The 14,537-nt window shown below is 36.0% G+C and overlaps 1 protein-coding gene across 6 annotated transcripts; it reads left to right on the top strand.

Moving 5' to 3' along the window:
• The first annotated feature begins 6,604 nt into the window (after nt 1–6,604).
• Nucleotides 6,605–14,216, top strand: LOC113741391 (uncharacterized). 6 transcript variants are annotated; one of them, XM_027268909.2, is made up of 12 exons: nt 6,605–8,066; nt 8,283–8,417; nt 8,523–8,667; nt 9,442–9,744; nt 10,240–10,501; nt 10,922–11,004; nt 11,089–11,199; nt 11,877–11,928; nt 12,015–12,121; nt 12,209–12,337; nt 12,673–12,762; nt 13,313–14,216. In XM_027268909.2, exons 1-12 carry the CDS (start codon nt 6,802–6,804, stop codon nt 13,823–13,825), a joined length of 3,195 nt encoding a protein of 1,064 aa, XP_027124710.1. In that variant the 5' UTR covers nt 6,605–6,801; the 3' UTR covers nt 13,826–14,216. The 6 variants fall into 6 exon arrangements, with proteins under 6 accessions (XP_027124710.1, XP_071903360.1, XP_027124709.1 ...); XM_072047259.1 differs by having other exon boundaries at nt 10,838–11,004; nt 12,069–12,121; XM_027268908.2 differs by having other exon boundaries at nt 10,838–11,004; nt 12,066–12,121.
• The last annotated feature ends 321 nt before the right edge of the window (nt 14,217–14,537 follow it).

Below are 14,537 nucleotides of genomic sequence, written 5' to 3'. Positions count from 1 at the left end.
ACACTCACACACAAGCTTGGATTTATACTTGAGATAGATAATTGTCTATTAACGTAAAATTAGATTTTGAATCTCAATTAATGTTAAAAATATTTCGGATATAAAAAGTTGGGGATAGATAGATTGTGTAATGGCATGATTAACGGGTGACATGAGACCTAGACAAAGCGTCCCTGAAATGTTCTTAAGAGTTCAATTACCGGGAAAGTTCTAGCCGATCGGTAAAAAAAAAAAGAAAAAACATTATAAAATGTTTCCAGTAAGAGATTTCGAAGCTTCCATACTTCTTCCGGGTGCTTGCCTATCGCAAACTTACTGCATTATTGTAATCGTGGGAACAATAAAATATTGCGAGTGGATCTTGAAACGAGCTTGAGTGGTCCAACAATTTACTAAACTTTTTTTGTTGTAACCTAATAAATAGTTGATTGCAGTGGATATTAACAAGTCGCGATTGATTAATTACACTTGCCAAATGTTCTTTGTTTCCATTAATTTGGTTTAAAAAAGCTTTTTTCAAAAAGTTAAGATAAGATTATTATTATATGTTGGAGAAAAGAATGAAGTGGATGCGAACCAACGGTTACACTACTATTACATACTACAATAGTTAGTTCATAATTCCACTCCCATTTATTAATTATTTCATTTTCACAAGCAAAACAAAAGGCCCTCCACATTGGATTTTTTTTTTTTCAGCAACGGTATAACCTATTCTATCCTAATTTATGGGGCGAGGGGGAGCCGGTATAACCTACTCTATCCTAATTTATGGGTAGATGGGGAGCCTAAGAAGACTGTGATAAGGGGTTAGTGGGTATACAGACTCAACTAGATCAAGGGAGTGCTATGGCACAAATTTTAAATTTTTTTCACTACAAGTGAAGTTTGAACCCTCACCTACAACCTAAAGTCCCTCCCAGTGACCACTGAGCCGTTGGCCCAGTGGTTCCCTCCACATTGGATCAAGTATTGCAGTTTTTGCTTGATGTTCTTCCAGTTTGACTATGTATAGGAAAGGGAGAATTTCCGTACCAAAATTAGTTTGCTAAATGCTAGCTTGCCTAGATTTTAGGTTCGTGTGTGACGCTGAGTCAACGCTTATTTTTCCATTTGGAGACGACAATGGCTGCCACGCCCGCCATAAAATTCTTCTTCCCTTCCCTGTGTAATCTGTATACTCGTCTAAGCTTCTTGTATTGCAGTTGTATACCTCTCTCTCTCTCTGTATCTATCTGCCTTTTTTTCTTTTTTTTTTCATTTGGGGTTCTTCTGGATAAACTCTCTAGGACATGACAAGACCGAATGTCAGTCATTTTCATTCATCACTATATACATAGTTGCAGAAAAGCAAGTGGGTGGGTTTAGCAGCAGGCAGACAATTTTTTGGTGTGTACATCAAAGTCGTGCACATGTTGGAAACGTCCAAGGCTGCATAAAGCGTGTTTAGCTGTCTCCCTATATCTCTCACATCCCACTTTTGTTTTTTTTTGTTTTAAAGATTTTTTATTTTTTTTTTTTTTGTGAATAAGAGTTATTGAACTCAATATTGAGTGTGATTGGATAGTAAATTATTTGAAATAATTTTATGAAAAAAATATTATAACACTTTTTTGATGTGATGTATATAAAATAAAAAGATGATTAAAAAATATGTTGATGATACAAACAAGTCAGTGTGTATAAATAAAATGTAAATAATGTGCATTCCAAACACACTATATATCTCTTATTTACAATTTCTCTCGCTGAATTTATTTGATTGTACTATATCAGGAACTGCAAAAAACCAAATATCCCGAAAGGGTATCTAAAAACTTATCCAAAAAAAAAAGTTTTTCCTTTGGATTTATCCATATAACAAAAGAAGTGATTCGGCATTTATTTGGTTGGACTTTAATTACACATAATATATTTCAAATGGCCAACTCATTTCTAGCTAGCAGCTTTTCAGTCTTGGATCATTGCCTCAAAATGATCTCTTGATTACGTTTGCGCCTATATATATATACGTGTTTAATTGCATAAGAGTTTTTAGGGCTCCTCTCTAACTAATACTCGTCTAATATTCTTTAGCCTTGAACATGAGAAAAGTTGTATGAAGAAATATATTTGTAGGCGTTCTAATGTTGTAGTTCCAAATAAGACATGGCACCGATTCATGCATGCAAAGAGTACCATGAAGAAAAATAGGTACGTTCTAGAACCCGTTTCTGACCCCTATAATTAAATTAAATTTAATTTAATTTAGTCGAAAGAAGAAAAAATAACATAATAATGCTAAAATATATGTATATAGTGTAACGTACGTTTCAGAAATTTCATAGTATTGAGCTGTTACTCTAAGATTCTGTTCAGTGTGGCCTGTTTCTCACAGTTATCGGAGCAAAAGTAATTAAAGATTAATAATTGCCAAACCATTCAATAATACTGGGATTGCCACTAATTAATTCAATTTAGTGAATTTTTTTTTTTCCTTACATTTTCTTATCAAAAGTAAGAATGTTTTTGCAAATAAATCTAATCCCCACAGTAACTTCAAAAGCCGGCAACTTTTGAAGTCCTGCGAGGGACTTATCTACCCAAACACCCACCCTCCCCAATCCGATGTGGGATAGAAAACCCCACAAGGATTTAGTGAATATCAACAATAAAAAAAATATACTGGTAGTAGGCAAGGACGCTACATCACCTGACTTAATCAAAATGTAATTCATTAATTTAGTCATCCCAACGTCAAAACCTCAATAAGAATAAAGTATAATTAAGATGACATGGGTATGAGTTATCAATCCCTAATGGCACTAGTGCTTCATCGGAAAATGAAATTTGTACACTTCTTTTTTATTCTTTATATACCAAACATTATCTTCTTTTTTTTCCCTGAATCATTGGATCTTGCTTCTACGAATCCATCTATGATGGTCTGATTCAAAAAAAAAAAAAAAAAAATTAGTAGTGAGTTTGAAAGATTTGTAGTATTCGAGTAATTAATCTAAGATTCTTTCCCTTTTTTGTCTGTTTCTCACATTTATGGGGCCAGAAAAGTTATTTAATATTAATAAATCATTTAGTAATAAAGACAATTTATATCAACAACACTAATAAACATATACTACTAAATAAGAAAAATGCATTACCTGACAATGCGCATTGATTCCTTAATTATCTTTTGCTTCCCAAAGTCAAATCCTCTACAAGAAAAGTATAGCATGCTTGAAATAAGCATGAAAAAGTTCTTCATTAAACAAACAAGTTTGTACTTCTTCTTCTTTGTCTTTTTCTGTATATACTAACAATTTTCTTGTTTCTTTCTTTTTTTTTAAAAATTCCCTGAAACGAATTTATGTAGGGTCCTTGGACATTTTCTATTTCCGTAAGCTGATATATCCATTTCATTCTATTGTCCAAATTCATTTCACCATCCAAGAAAATATAATATATATACATATATTTTTTGTAGATTCTTCTCTGGTTTTCTCCCAGATAACTAGTGACATGAATGCCCACAAAAGAAAAGAAAAATCTTTTCTTTGTTTCTTGAGCTAATACTACTCTTTTCTGGTAACTGTACATCAAGCTTTTAAGGACCGTATCTGTAACTTTGACGTTCATGCCAATATAATATGTGATTAACGACTAATCACGCATCTGTCTGCTACCGGAACAATTCGATTTCCCATTTTTTTTTCTTTGCTCTTCCTAGAACAATTATTTGGGATTTTTTTAATATAGTAATGTAACAATTATTTGTATTTTTTATATATATGAGACAAAAATGTAGTTAGAAAAATAAAAAATATATATATTTATGTTGCAAGAAATTTTTTTTAAAAAAAAATCGCTTTCCGAACAAAGCTGCGTTTTGCTTCAAAATTTTTTTGCGTATACTCAAAAAACGCTCGCCAACCCTCACTATCGTTTCATAATATTACTTGCTGAAATTTGACACCTTATTCGTGTGAAATTAAAGCGCTCAAGGAAACTTAGGCACCCATCCCATGATGATTAGCTAGAATCATCTTCATGTTTGAACATAATTCCTAGGTCCAATACTTTCTGGTCAAACTCTAAAGGGGCCATAAAAAAAGTGGATAAATCTGTGAAGGGGAATTAGGTAGACGAATTCCAACCCCAAAAAAAAATAAAATTTCCAAGTTCAACTCAAGAAACAGTACTAGTAGTGTTTAGTAAGAGCCCTCTATTTTCTTGAATATGCACTGGGGCTAGAAAATTAGTCCCATCCAGAAAGCCGACTCTTAGAAGCTTTTTTTTTTTTCCTTGCAGGATGTTTTTCGTACCTTGAGACGTGCTAATATACGCGTAGATCTTAACATGACGTAGATGGATGTACGTATCGTTTACTAGATTACTACTAATAGTAATTTCTTAGCATTAATTAATGCAATGCGCTCCTTTCCTTTATGAAGGAAGTATGAATGGAGAGACGAGTCGACCATGAAACGTTCTTTTTTGACTTGTTGAGTTGCGATCCCAATGTTGTAGTTTGACGAAGGGCCACTGGTAAAACTTGATGTGTTCTGCCGTCAACTGTGAAGACCAGTGGACTAAGCTAAAACGCGTAACAGGGAAAGTCGTCAGGGAGTTGGTGAGAGCCTCTTAGCTTAGACCCTCTCCAGCCTCTGAGACCCTCTTTGCCCGCGTATGGATTCTACGTACATGTGCATGCATCCATGGAACAAGGAATTTAAGAACTTGGTATTAAAGAAATTTCTTCACTATTTTCTTTTTTTTTTTTTTGGGGTTGAAAACTAAGAAAATTTGCTATCTTTTTCCATTTTTCTTAAAATTTTGAGTTTAATAGAAGAGACGAGTCAGATGACAACGAAGACGTGACTTATTTTGTAAGACGCTTTTTCTATAACTAAGCGGTCAATGTATTTTGATTTTTCAAGAGATAGGTGGGAACCTTGTGTCTGAATTTGAGCTACTTCATTCCTAATAGTAATGCAACAAAGTCGATGATGTTTGTACAAGTAACGAGCAGGAATTGGAAGTTTAATGATATCATTCATTATATATTTCTCACTTCATACTCCAACTACGTAGCTAGATGATAACTCTTTGAGTAAGATAAGTTTAATCGTAATAACAAAGTCCATTTGCTTATGAAAGTTCTAATCGAGTGTTAAGAAGTAGTTTTGATACCTCAGAATAGGAGGTCTAGTTAAAGTTTTACTACTAATACGTTTGGAGCAATATGAATGATTTATCTGGAGCGTTAAAACCGAGATTACTAAGTAAATTATTGCACCATAAGACAACATAAAATGATTGGTATCAACCGATTGGTTGAAATACCTTAATAACTAGTTTGTCACATTCGATGAAAGCATGTCCTAATTTTAATCGCTTTCTTGGGACTAGGGAGCCAATCATCCTAATTAACTTGAGATCTTCTCAAATATTCAGTAGTATACCATGCAGTTTCAGACTGGGAGGGGGATTTCAAGATAAAATAGGAGTTCCAACCTTTACTTTTTTTTTTTCGCAACGATAACATTTGTATAACCTAATCTGCTGTATTCTTAGAATATATAGTATTTTTGCGTATTAGTATGAAACATTCTTGAATATTGGTGTATCAAAGTAACGACTTAAAAGGCATGAATGACAACGTGGACTAGTTTATCATTGGTGGATTGAACTCATCAGTTTGATTGAAAAACTTTAATGTAACAGCAGTAGAATCTTGTGATTTTGATTAAATTGCTTTTCTCCCGGCCATTGGGGTGGCATCAAAAAGCTATTGGATTACCTTTTAATTCATTATTATAATTTTTTTTTAAAGAGCATTGGATTATCAGCATTTGGTTTTCTTGTGGCCAAATATCTCAGTTTAAAGGAGTTTCAGAGAAGGGTACTTGGCATCTTGAAAGTGATTTAATACTCTTAAAAATCCTGTCATCCATAACCATAACCCTCCAATTTAATCTTTGCCTTTCACTATTTTGTATTCTTAAAAATTAGTATATTCTTTTTATCACCATACAATCTAAAAAAATTACATTCTAACCAACACCTTTAATTATCAAATCTACAGAATTTATTACATATTAAAGGAATACTATAAACAAAAAGGTAAGTACTGCTTTCACCACTATGCCCAAAACTGTACCCCAAACATCATTCTACACAATCTATTCCCCAATATAACAAGTGTGAAAAGGGCAATATTTGACTCCTAGATAACTCTTCGTGAGGTTAACCATCAATTCACTTTATTCCAAGTCCAAAATTCATGGACAATAGAATAAAAATCCATCGTTTTAAACCACCCAGTGGTAGATACCAGGAGGATGGGGGATTGTTGCTTTGCTGCCATGGGAAATTTATTGGGACTGAATGCTCCCAGCCCATTTTGACAAGAAACGAAAGCGCAAGATGGAAGGCCCAATTCCTTTTACCGGTTCAGAATGTCCAAATAAGCTAATACAAGGAGGCTAATGGAAGTATTGTTGGGCCCAAACCAAAACTACTACCAGGACTGCGGATTAAATGAGGCCCAGATAAAATGAAGCCCAAACTTGCCGAACAAGCTTCTTCTCATGAAGATCAAAAAGGGAGGGAAAATTCAGTTGAAACGTGTAATTTGGGGGAAGAAGGAGGACAAATTTCTTCCCTCCAATTTCTTTCTCGTTTGTAGTCCATCTTCGTTCTTTCAATTCTTCCTGTTTTTCCAAAATTTCACAGAAGCTGCTGATAATCAATCATTTTTTTTTTGGTTCTCTAATTTTTTCCCTTGATTTAATCCACTTAGTTATTTATTATATTTTTTCCATGAATTGCCATGAAATTAATAGTATGATCGTACGCTCAGATTCCTACCATCAAACCCTCAGACGCCATTCATTCAGTCTTTCCTCAAACCCTCCGAAAAAACCCAGAATCGGAACTGTCTGCTCGGCTTCAATTTTCATAAAACCCCTTGGACTGCCATTATTCTCAAAAACTACCCAATCGCCCAGCAAATCATTCCATTTAGAGCCTAATAAACCCTATACAATTGGGCGTGATTATTTTTGCTGCGATTTTCTGTTTATTGACAGGAAAATCAGTAAAAGCCACTGTCAGATTTTATTCAATTCTTCGGATAAGAAGGTATTTTTAGCTGATGGTGTATTCTTTGGTATTGATCAGATTGAATGTTCTTCTCGGGTCAGGGCTTCACTGAATGGGGTTTTCGCCAATGGAATTAGGATACGAAAAGGGGAAGTTGTGGAATTGCATGGTGGCGATGAGATTTTACTTTCTTGTGGCAATGGAAGTGATTGTAATGTAGTTAATAGAATTGGATTTTTTGTAGAAAGAATTGTTTTATCAGAGGAAGTTGTTGATAGGAATGTGCCTAATTTGATGGCAAGTGGCATGTCAATTGATTATGGTCCTGTCAGACTAGCAAGTAATAAATTGGACGTGAAGGCAGGCTTTTTGTTAAGCATGTGTAGAGATATTTTGTGTAGTAATGATCCGATTTCATTTATGAAGAAGCATGCTAATCTTGATGGTAAAATTCGTAGTTCATATTCTAGGAGAAGTGGGAAGAAGTTCATCAGTTTTTTAAAAAGTAGTGGTGTAAAATCAAGTAGCGAAGATCGAGTACATAGGCTAGAGGTCGCACTTTCTGAATCCCCTGCTAATTGTAGAGATGCGGTAGTTAATTGTTATAAGGGGACTATAATTTCTTCTGAGAGAAACACTGGTTCTCAAAGCTTTAGTTTTAATGAGAATGCTGAAGAAAAAGTGGATAATTATCGTTTACAACAAAATAATGGTGTGAATGTAAGTGGCAAACCCAAGGCACTGTCTTTGGACTGTCCGAGGGTGGCGGATATGGCTTTATGTGATAGGAGTAATGTAAGCCAGGATAAGATTGAGGGTGGTTATGTATCGCCACCAGGAAGGAAGTTTTATTTGAACCGGCTTCAGTTCATGGGCCATTGCTCATCAGAAGCTCAAGATGTTGTTTCACTGCCAGAGCTCTTTTATCCTGTTGAATCTCTACAGCGGGTATTTATTGCAACATTTACTAGCGACATACCATGGTAAGTCCACTTCATGTGATTGCTCTTCTTTGTTGTTTGCCTAATTTGATATACTAGGCATCTAGTTCAGAAAGCAATATAAAGCAACACACTATCTCCATGTTTTGCATGTATTGGCTGTGAAATATGTACCCATTTCAACACTTATAAAAAAGTCTTAAATGATATTTATGTTCATGGGTATACTAATTTACTAAAATGTTTATTTTTTTGTAGGTTTCTGTCCTATTGCAGGATTCCTGCCCATCTCCCAATAACAATTGCTTGCCACAATGCTGAAAGGTGTTGGAGTTCAAACCCTGAAAGAAGAACCTCATATCCTTTTACAGATTTTCCGCGTTTAGTTGTGGTGTAAGTTGCATGATGTGGACTCACTTTTATCAGAGAGAACTACGACTTGATAGAGAAGTATGAGGTCATCTACCTGTTATGTAATGTAGTCTGTTGTAATAATAGGTATCCTCCTTTTCCTGAGGTTATAGCTTTTGGTAAAGACCGTAGGAAGTCAGGCATTGCTTGTCATCATCCAAAATTGTTTGTGCTGCAAAGAGAAGACACCCTTCGGGTTGTGGTTACTTCCGCAAATTTGGTGGCAAGACAGGTGGATCTCTTATTCTTCATGTAATTCTGTTGGTCTTATCATTTACACAATCTGAAAAATATGATGTTTTTCTATTTTTGACTTTCGCTTATGTACATCATTGCGGATTTCTGTTATATCCATTTATCTGATTTGCTTTGCTTAATTGATATTTTTTTATGCATAATTGATAATATTCATGAGCAGAAAAGGTTAATTCATATTACAAAATATCTCTTATAAGCAATTGTATTGCTTAATAAGACATGGTGGCTGTATGATCTGTTTCTGGCTACGAAAGCACACAGGGATTTTGGAGAGGTGTCAACTCATGTCCAACCGAAATACAAGCTAGGTTAAACCTTCCAGACTAAGTCAAATTGGCAATGGACCTAGATGCAACTTTTATATTTTTTATCTTATTTGATTAAAGTTAGGTGGGCTGCCCTACTTTCAGCCCGAAGTGGAGGACTAGTAATTTGACAGTCTTTGCAGTTAGAACAAAAAAATTAACATTAATTGGTTATGAGTGAATCCAGAAAGAGTGCTTCTTGAAGCTTTCAGAACCAAATTTTTTAACAATTTTTGTCGATTTGATGCAATCTGCTATTGCTTTATTCTGAAGGGGGAAAAATCAGATTGCTGTGGGATTTCCTGAAAATCCTAATGGTGTTGTCTAATTTTTTTGCTAGGACGGAGAGTATGTTGTTGTGCATCGGTGCTTGTTTAGATGTAAGCATGTTGCTATTATTTGAACAGTTCTGACTCCTTTTGCTTTTTTTTTTTTTACTGCAGTGGAATAATGTGACCAATACAGTCTGGTGGCAAGATTTTCCTCGTTCTTGTACGCCTGACTATGGTTCACTATTCAATCAATCATCTTTAGGGGGAAATAATCAAGATTCAAAGTCCGATTTTGGTGCTCAGCTGGCTGGATTTATGGCTTCTTTAGTAGCTGATGTACCAAGTCAGGCCCATTGGATTCTGGAACTGGCCAAATACAGTTTTAAAGGTGCTCTTGTACATCTGGTTGCTTCTGTACCAGGAATCCACACGCCTAAAAGTCCTTACATGTTGCACTCAAGACATTTTCTGTCTGTAAGTAATTTGTTATTAGCACTCAAGACATTTTCATACTTTTTAGAAAGTTCTTTTTCGGGTGCATCCTTCAAGACCTTGTCTTCTACAACCGTTCTAATTTATCTTTACAGTCTATGGGCTTTTGAGCTTGTAAAGCAGATTGATCTGCTTTAGTCATGTATGTGTCCTTGGTGTTTGTTCAGTTTTCATTTTTTACTAGGATAATAATCTGGCCAAGCAGTTGTCTGTATGACTTTTCCCTTCTTTACCTGAGAGAATATGAAAACGGCTTATTTCCTTCTTTTACTGTTGTTGTTGCTTGGTATTATTTTTTAAGGAAATTTTCATTTCTTGTTGGGGTTCCAAGTTAAGTGGACAGTTGAATCTGCATGTTGACAGCTTCTTCTGGTCATTGTTCGTGTTGACCATGTTTTCAATACTCTACATTTCATTCACGTTATTGCCATTGTATGAATCTGATATTCTGCTCAAGCACATTGTTTCATATTTTAGGGTAACAAGAACATGCAGAAGTCCTCTGGCAGAAATTTGCTCGGTTCGGTTGAAACATCTGTGGTTGGTATGAGCCACCTTTTCTGCACATCAGTTGATTCAAATGGTGTGAAGCTAAAGAAACTGGCTGCCTTTCTTCGAAAGTGCTCTGAGAATGCATATGGAATGTCAGAGATTATTTTAAGGCGAGAGACTAATATTCTGGCTGATGTAAATGCAGTGAGTGTTCTAATTCCCAATCCAGAAGAGTTTTCTTTGGGAGGTAAAATCAGCTTGCTGACTCAGGTTTTGCATGCTTCTTTGTAATTAAATAATTTTGTCAAGCCATACTATTATATAGGCAGGCCATTATAAGTTCATGTGATGAAGGCTGAGCTGGACCTTAAAATGTCACGTGGCTGCTCTGTAAATTGTACAAAACATATAAACTCCAGTACAACTTAATCTCCAACATGCAGTGCTTTTGTCCTGTAACTTTGTTTTGGATCTCTGCAAGCTGTGTCAAACTATAGATTTCGGTGTTTCCGTCCAGTGAGAAGCTAAGTAGTTTAAAGCTCTGTTTGTTTCTAAGATTAATTTTCTTTTCTTCTTTGGCTAGATTGTGTTCAAATAGGATTTCTACCAAGAGATGTTGCACAGTGGGTAGCTCCACTATCAGATGATGGCTTTTTTGCATTTTCAGCATATATTTACCCAAAGGAAGTCCTCAGAGCAGCCTTAGAAGGAAGCTACATCAAAGTACAGTTGATACTTTATGTCTCCCAAGTATGTTATAAATCCATGTCATGTAACCCCTTTCTATTTTGTATTAAGGAAACCACTATTGAAAGTGAATTTCATCTGTTTCAGGGCCCATGCTTTTCAGGAATTTCAAATTCCTTGAGATGTCAGCAAGTTTCTGCCATATGCTCACTAGTTTCATCAATTCATAGATGTGTAGGCCTTTGGCGTCTTCAAGAGGTAGTTCTACTGGGATTTAGTGAACTATTGTTTTGTTTGTGTAGCCTTAATTATCATACAGGATCTTGTTATTATTGTGATAGCATATCTACCTATGCATAAGTTTTTGTTGAGCAATTGAAAGAAACTCGCAGAAGTTGAAAGGATGTTTTACATTTTTGTCTGTAAACCAATGTACGAGGCTTGTCAACTGTGCAGACTCTCAGCCTGAAACTGTTCATACTTTCTGTTGATTGCATGTTTAACTCCAGTAATTCAATATTCTGAAATGTCTCAAAATTGGACAGCTAGTGTTGTTTCTGGACTTTCTAAAGGGGGACTGATCCTCTTCTGGATTACCTTGCATCTTTTTTCTCTTCTTTTATTGTCACTCCAGTGTGTGTACCATGTATATATCACTATACTAATAGGTTATTTTCTGTGTTTTTCCTACTGTTCTCTTTTTAAGTGTATAGAAATCATTGAAGTTTTGGCCCTAAAAGTTGACTCATTGATGTGGCCTGGGTTGGTTGGATTTAAATAGAGGATCTATGCTGTTTTAAAATTTAAGGATGCTACAGGAAAGTAGTTGGTATATATCTGCTATTGATCATAGAACTGGCCTTTCTGTGGCATAGGACTACATCACGTCCCAGTCCAGAAGCTGAGCTTTTCCACTTTTGCATCTTTGTTTGCAGGTTTTGGCTCCCTACAAATGGCCTGAACACTTAGAGACTGACTTTCTCTTTGGTGAGTATTCCATGCCAAATGCTGAACCATGATATCTGAAACACAGTCTCTATCTTGCAATGTGATGTCAATTTGTCCTTTGTAAGGCTCATCCTCCATTGGGTCTGTGAATGCACAATTTGTGGCTGCATTTTCAGCAGCATCTGGAAAACGTGCAGCACAATTATCTGAATCTGAGGAGTCTGATCCACATGTAAGAACCTATTCTTTTTAGGATTGCAACCAATGAAATTCTTAGTACTTTCATTTGGACTTTGAAGCTGATAACTGGTCCTCTCAGTGGGGCTGCTGGAGTGCAAGTCAAGAGCTAAGAAATCCATCTATCAAAGTCATTTTCCCTACCATTGAAAGGGTGAAAACTGCAAGTTGTGGAATTTTGGCATCTAAATACATCCTGTGCTTCTCACAGGTACATCAACTTGTCTTTCACTTACGAATCATTATTATAGGCATTTTCATTTCAATTTCAGTTGAACAAGTATATTATATATGTCAAAATGGCTCTACTACAATTTAATATTGGGACTTGATTTATCATGAGAGGCTCCACAACTTTTCTTATTTTGCTGCAAGGGACATTAACAACTACCATGTTAAATTTGGATATTACATAAGAAAGTAAACAATCTTAATTGAAAGACAAAGAATTATGATTTTGATTGGATTTGTGCGTAGCAGTACTGATTAATCTGGTTGAAAAGATTTGTTCTTTAATCAACAATCTCATTTTATTTGTGTCGACAGAAAACGTGGCAGAGGTTGAAAAATGTTGGCATACTTCATGATGCTATTCCTTATCCCAATGAGAGAAGTGGGTTCCCTATGCATGTGAAGGTAAAATATCCCATCCGAGTAATATAGGCTCGAAGTTAATTCTTCTAGAGGTTGATTATTATCTCATAAACTTCACTGGAAGATTTGCGGATTAGTTCCATCTCTGCACTTATGATTGAGTAATGACTTCTCTGTTTCGGAGTAGTTGTTTAGTTTCCTGCACAGAATCATCAGTAAGAACATATAACCCTGTTGACTTTCATTATTTTGCTGTTTTTAAAAATATTATGTGCATGTCCTTCACTCTATTTTTCTTTCTGGCTCTCGCAATTAAGCCTCCACCTGACTCCTAAACTGTTTAGTTTTGTTGGTTTATTTCCTACTTGGGACAATTACCTTAACTCTTCTCAACTTTTGGCCTTGCATGGCATAGTGTTGATAAATGATGTGATAGAATTGACTACAGTTTCAAGGTTTAAAGCTTCTTGTGATGTTTTGAGAATTTTGCTCTTTATGGTGTTGTCCTAAAGGATCCTCCAATTTCATTCTCAGGCATATTTGTGTTTGTGCTGAAAAAAGTAAAAAGAAAAGTGATTTTGTTGAAAAGCAGGTAGCGCGAAGAAGGTTCCAATCTAAGACAGATGCTTCTTCCTTTGGATGGGTTTATTGTGGATCACACAACTTTAGTGCTGCTGCTTGGGGCCGTCCGCTTCCAAATACCGTTGACAGAAAGGTGAACGTGAATGAGAGAAATAGTTCAGTATTAGGTTCAAGGATTCATATCTGTAATTATGAGCTCGGAATCATTTTCACCGTTCCCCCATCAGATAAAAAGGACAATGGGGATGAAAAGCACGGAAACTTGGATGACATTGTGTTGCCCTTTGCTACACCTGCCCCAAAGTATAAGCCCAGAGATGAGCCAGCAACAGCCCAAGCGATGAGGGAGGTGCTTACTGAAATGGAGAGAGAGATGGATGCAGCTATAGCAATCAGTGGGGAGTGTCCAGATGAGGAAGATGAGGTATTGGAGGCTGCTGATTTTGTCACGGTGGAGAAGGAAGATGAAAAGGCTTATGCTGAGAGGCTTTGGAGCCAAGTTGATTCGTCCGAGAGCTGTTGAAAGTCATTGAGGAATCAAGCCGACAAAGAGACTACTTGACCTTGGTGAAGGTAGCGCTGGGTCAGAAGTAGATGGAGGAGATTCAAGATGATCCTGAATCCCCTTTTGTTACATTAAAATATCATTGGAATTGCATAAAGGGGGGTATGACTTGATACGTGTTGTAATACTCTGCAGGTTTGATATAGAATATATAGATAGTTTATTTAGACAAGAAATTGCCGATACATAAAGCAGGATTCTGTAAGGTGTAGTGTAGGATTGAATTTCTGTGTGTGTTGTTCACACTCTTTGAAACCATTGCAACGGCAATGCAAGAAGTGAAGAGTAATGATGTACCGAATTCATGATTGTACAAGAAGGATGAGAATAAAAAGATGCAGTTGGAGTAGGTCCCGTCCCATGTCCTCCATTTATTATAATTGATCCCTGTTTAATAGAGTTTTAAACTGATTGTGAATATTGTCGGCTGCCATACCCACAGGGTCTTGGACCTGATGTCCAAAGGCACGGAGACGTACTGTAGTTGTTTCTTGTGATGTATGCAAGGGAAACGTGTTGTAATCGAGATTGCATATGAAATGGAACATTGATTCCAGACAGATTCCTCTTTCTGCTCCTAAAAGTGATTTCCAAATCAAAATTCAAAACCGCAGCATCGGGGAACATGTCACCTTCAATCCCATTGACCAAATGGGTTCTGCAACTGAAG

Source organism: Coffea arabica, chromosome 4e, assembly GCF_036785885.1.
Source record: "Coffea arabica cultivar ET-39 chromosome 4e, Coffea Arabica ET-39 HiFi, whole genome shotgun sequence".
Taxonomy (NCBI): domain Eukaryota; kingdom Viridiplantae; phylum Streptophyta; class Magnoliopsida; order Gentianales; family Rubiaceae; genus Coffea; species Coffea arabica.
The sequence above is the reverse complement of the archived record's forward strand: the minus strand, read 5'-3'. Positions and strand labels throughout refer to the sequence as shown.

Excerpts from the sequence above, each read along its gene's own strand:
- LOC113741391 (XM_072047261.1), top strand. The coding sequence starts at position 6,802 with ATGAATTGCCATGAAATTAATAGTATGATCGTACGCTCAGATTCCTAC. Across the intron at positions 8,668-9,441 it reads CAAATTTGGTGGCAAGACAG|TGGAATAATGTGACCAATAC; the intron begins GTGGATCTCTTA and ends TTTTTACTGCAG. Across the intron at positions 11,005-11,088 it reads TGATACTTTATGTCTCCCAA|GGCCCATGCTTTTCAGGAAT; the intron begins GTATGTTATAAA and ends CATCTGTTTCAG.